This window comes from Cajanus cajan, chromosome 1 (assembly GCF_000230855.2).
Source record: "Cajanus cajan strain Asha chromosome 1, NIPB_CcT2T_4, whole genome shotgun sequence".
Taxonomy (NCBI): domain Eukaryota; kingdom Viridiplantae; phylum Streptophyta; class Magnoliopsida; order Fabales; family Fabaceae; genus Cajanus; species Cajanus cajan.
The window spans coordinates 7,089,714-7,095,273 of record NC_138517.1 but is presented as its reverse complement, the minus strand read 5'-3'; the positions used below and the strand labels follow the sequence as shown (position 1 = coordinate 7,095,273).

Below are 5,560 nucleotides of genomic sequence, written 5' to 3'. Positions count from 1 at the left end.
TACACAACCTATACACCATAACATATATACAACCACTTAAGCTAAAATTAATATTATAAAAATAACTGTTTAATAACTTTCCAATACAAGGTCATAAAACTATCCAATTCAGAATTTGATTTATCGAGTCTCTTAGATTATCAAACCAAAATAATTATTCACTATTAAAATCTTTAACACCCTTCAAACAAACACCCAACTCATTTTACGCACCCAAAATTATGAGATATTAGAATCGTTAACCAATTATCAGCCTAGACAATTATCTTTTAACAAAATTCAATTCTACACAACTAACCCCTATATATATGACATATATAAAAGAAATAAAATAATATAAATATAATAAGTAATATAATTTGACACTAAAAGAGAGATAATTAAAGGGAGAATTGATAATTATTGATGGGATCTTTATAAATAAAGGTGTTGAAATACTATTATATTTATTGTTCTTATCCAAACTTCTAAAACTAGTAACAGATATGCAAATCACGCAACAAAAGCACTAGTATTAATGTATTTTTATTATAATAATAATAATATATATGCTAACAACTAAAGAGCCAAAAGCTAACCACATAACTTTTAAATTTGGCAAAGTGGGGACACTAAGTACCCAAAACATGTATCATGGTAAAAGTAAAACTGCATGGCTCTACTCGTTTCATGACTAAACCCTATATTCTATAATATTAATATTAATAATCATCATTTCATGGTTTCAAATCGGAGATCCTCTTGATGAAATCCTTGACTTGTGAAATCAACTGAGAAGATTCGGGCAAATCAGGGAACACGTAAAAAGCATGAATCATAGTTGGATACTCGATCAATTGAGCCTCTTTGCCCGAATTTTTCAACCACTCATAGTACCTCTTTTGCCAATCTTGTAACGGGTCAAACCCACCCACAAACACTAAAGTTTCCGGGTAATCCAAACCCGACAAGTCCTCCGAATTCGGCCCGCTAACGTTTGCCGCCCCGTGATCACGATCCGACCCGTCCGGCAAAAAGGCCTTCCACAGCCAGTCCGTCCTCTCCACCGACACAAGGGGCGCCCCCTTCAGCCGCACCTCCGCCGCCGTCCGCTCCTCCCCACCAAACCACGGCTGGATGGATACCAACCCGACGACCCGGATTTCCCGGAGCCCCGACTTCACGACCCGAACCGCCACATGATGGGCCAAATTTGCGCCGGCGCTGTCGCCGGCGAGGAAGCACTTTGACAGGTCAGCATTTTCCGGCAGCACCGCGCGGTTCTCTTCGAGGAATTTGAGCACGTCCTCGCCGTCGTCGTATTGGGAAGGGTACCGGTGCTCCGGCGTGAGGCGGTAGTTGACGGAGACCACGACGGCGGGGACTCGCCGGCAGAACCGGCGGCAAACGGCGTCGTAAGCGTAGGAGTCTGGGGAGAGGAACGCGTAACCGCCGCCGTGGAAGAAAATGACGACGGGGAGGGTGCTGACGACGGCGGCGGAGGGGGTGAAGAGGCGGAACCAGAGGTTTCGCGTGGCGTCGACGGTGACGTCTTTGGAGGAAACGCCGTTAACGGGGGTTTGGTTGGGGCTGGCTTTGCGATCGAGGAAGTTCATGAGACGGCGGTTAACGGTGCCGTTAGAGCGACGTGCGGCGTCGGAAATTGTAGAGAGAAAGGACAACGAAATGCGTGTCTTCCAAGGAAGAAAGGGTTTAGGTTTAGGGTTTGGGGGTTCGGAGGATTTGGTTTTGGGCGTTTTTGCGGCCATTGTCGTTTGGGAGTTGGGAGAGCGAGTGAGAGGTGAATGTGAATGGGCCAAGACGACACGTAATTTCAATATTTTTTCCGTCGTTCGCAACTGCATTGGTCCTTTTATAGTCGTTGAAGAAAGGTGACTTGTGTTTGCCAGGTCGGTTATACCTGAATGGGAAACAAATGAGGTAACGCCACGTCCAGATTCTAGAAAGAAAACATGAATCTCATTCGACGTTCCACCAGTTTTTTCTCACAAGTTGTCAAATTATAAATGATAAATGTTAATAATTAATAACTAGTGTGGATTTTTTTTATAAAGATTATATAACAATCATTTTAGTATATGCAAATGTTAATTATGTTTATCATTTACATAAATAAATATTATATTTAAATGCATAGGTTATTGTTTAATATATATATATATATATATATTTTTTATTTTTTTTAAACATATAAATTATATATAACAAATAATTTATATTATAAAAAACATTAATATAATTTATTTTAATATATTAATATTTAATTTATAAATTATTATAATAAATAAAAATTAAATTATATAAGAAATTAAAATAATTTATAAACTCTTTTGTTGAGAAAAATTATTAAAAGATTAACATTCCACGTATTACATTATATACTCAGGAATTAAAAAAATTCACCATAATGACTTAGATCTTAATCTGTTTTCAAGCAAATTATTTATCTCCGAAAAATTTTAAGTTTAAACTTCCTCGATTGCTTCCATAAAATTAATTTAATTCTTATTAATTAGCCATTTTTTTTATATTATTAAGAGAATAACTATAAACTTCTGCTAGTGAGATTTAATTAAATTGTATACGTTAATCTTTAAAATACTTAAACACAAATTATGACGGTTTGTAACCTTAATTTTTTTATAAAATGCATTTTTTTCACTGAATAAAGATATTTCATAATTAAAATAAATTTTTAAGAAGTTAAATTAAAATTCATTGCTAATGTTATCCGCAGATTTGTTTTTACGATAAAAACACTTTATAAAATAGTATTTATAAAAGAGTTAATTACATATACAGTGTAAAGTTTTTTTACACTGGTAACTAATTATATCTTTAATTGTGTCATGTCATTGTTAAAAATAAATGTGTTTACAATGACATGACACAATTAAAAGATATAATTGGTTGCCAGTGTAAAAAAATTTTATACTGACAGTGTATAAGTGATTAACTCTTTATAAAATAGAATGCATGTGGTATTGAGACACCATACTTGTCATTAAAATTACTTTTTATCAACATTTAATAACTTTTAGCATAATTTGTAATAAAAATTAATTAAAATAAAATTACAATGATAATTATGTCCTAACTCGTGCCTAATAAAGTTACAAGCTAATTCATGATCTTTGCTTCTTAGTCATCCCAAATGTGTTTTTCTTAAGAATTTCATATATTTTATCGAAGTTAGTTGTCTTTTTTACTTTAGTCAATTGTTTCACTGCATCATTTTTCTTTTCCATTGTTTTTGCTATATTACCTAACTCATATTTGTCAAAATATGTTTCAACAACGTTTGCTTTATTATTTCTTTTTGTCACCTCTTGGCCTACTAGACAAGACATTGGTGTTTTTGAATCATATTCTTCATAATCATTCAACGCATTTGTATTAGAAGACGTTGAGTATGGTTTGAATTTATAAATCTTTATTTTTTTAAAAGAGTTTTCTATTGATTCAGATTTTCATTTTGGCTCGTTTCTTAACAACCACCATGCATGTTTAAAATTAAATTTATTACTCACATCTTGTAAGTAAATCTTATATACATCTGCCATGATGTCTTTCTCAAAGCTTCCACTTTTCTTTGATTATGAGTTTGTTTGTAACAATCGACAAACAAATGAAATGTTTTATTGATTCGAAATTATTGACTTTTCAACTAACTTGGTTTCCTTTCTAGCGATTGATTGCGATAACTATTATAACTCTCTCTGATTCTTACCCTAAAACTATTTCTTATTTGATTAACTCCCATAATTGGATCATTCGAAATGTTGAGTCACGGTTGAATAAGGAGTGTGTCCTTTTCTACTAAGAAACTAACACATGTTTTTTTTCTTCTAAGTAGATAATTCTTCTCCTTATTGCCCCTCTACATCGTATAATATTGTCTAGTCCAACTTGAAACTTGGATATTAAATCAATTAATAATTTTGCTTTCGCTATCTAATCCCTCCACACCTCTTTTAGAAAATATTGGAGGCCTATAGTTGGATTAGTTGGTAATGGTGGATGCATAAAATAATGAGAATTTGGGAAATTATCAATGATAAAGGGTAGTGGTAGTGGATACATAAAAATAGTAAAAATTTGAAGAATTATCATCAATAAAAAATGATGGTGGTGGATACATAAAAAAATAAAAATTTTGAGAATTTTTTCTAAAAGTGGTAATTAATTTGTAAATAATTCATATAACTTTAAAAATTATATTGATTAGGTTTCATGTGCTAGAATACAAAGAAGATTGAAAATGAATAAAAATAAAAATAAAAATAAAAAAGGATGGTTGATATCAACGGCTAAAGTTCACGGCGTCATCAATTCTAAAGATCTATATCTTTAATAATAGCTTGTAAGTAGATTGTCATCCTTTTTACTCTGAAAATCTGGAAACGAATTAATGTAGCTTGCAAACTGTGCAATCTAAAATAAAGATTATTTATAACGTACAACCATAATTATAGAATCATCAGAATGTTTCTAAATAAATACAAGCTAATGAAGACATTCCCAGCACAATAAAAGCAGAGTAAATTACTTCAATTGGTCATCAGATGATATGATAGAAATGAAATTAAATAAAAGTTAGGCAGTTGTTTGGCTAGGTTCAAAAATTCCTGCCAAATTCAAGGGGTGGATCAATTATATAAAGGCGATAAAAAATATAATAGCTTATCAAAGCAACCAAAACTCTAAAATTCTTCGGCATAATTTTTTTTAAAATTATTAAAAGGATATTTTTAATAAATTAAGTAAGTTTAAAAAATAAATTAGAAAATTTTAAAATAAGTACAAATGTTTAATAAAGAAAGGTTGTGAAAATATTTTGTTATAATAAGTATATGGAGAAAATGTGTTTTTATTATAATTGTTTTTATGTATTTTATTTTATTTATAATAGTTTTTATTTATTTAGAAAAGGGTGGTTTTAAAAAAAAGGGTTTTTTTTTGGGAGAGTAGACAATTTTGTACTTATATGTTTCCATCTTACACTCTTCTTTTCTTTTAAAATCCAAAAATACCAAGAGAAGAATACAGGTTGGAAAGCATATCCCGAAGATCTCCATCTATTTTCAATCATCTATCGAGGTAGAGGGAGTGAATATTCTTACTTTAGAGTGCAAATTAATTATTGGGTAGAGATTGATCCCAAAGTCTTGTCTGTTCATGTGTACCGTGAAGAAGAAATCTAGATTTCAATTTACAAACTATAAATTTATGTTTTATACATTTCAGATGTATCTTATGGATGATAAATGTGTTACATAGTGTGAATTACTTTAATCGTGAATTTTTGAGTACTTCTTGTAAGTTGCATACAATGTCTACATGAAACACAATGAAATTTGAATATAAGAAAATCATAAAATTGAAAACTAAAAATGACCGGAAAAAGTAAAAACAAGATTCAAACAGGGACTTTTGGGTTGGTGAAGAAATAAAGTTAAAGAAAGAACTAACAACAGCCATTACAAAGATTAGAGAATTTAAATCCTAGTCTATGTTCCAATAACACTCGCAGCCTAAAACCCTCCCGTGACTATTTTGT

The 5,560-nt window shown here is 31.6% G+C and overlaps 1 protein-coding gene across 1 annotated transcript; it reads right to left on the bottom strand.

Annotated features, from left to right (window-relative positions):
- Positions 1-403: 403 nt before the first annotated feature.
- On the bottom strand, positions 404-1,812 carry LOC145949190 (putative carboxylesterase 18). The gene has a single exon (XM_083073886.1). It carries the CDS (start codon positions 1,746-1,748, stop codon positions 717-719), a length of 1,032 nt encoding a protein of 343 aa, XP_082930012.1. The 5' UTR covers positions 1,749-1,812; the 3' UTR covers positions 404-716.
- Between the last annotated feature and the right edge of the window lie 3,748 nt (positions 1,813-5,560).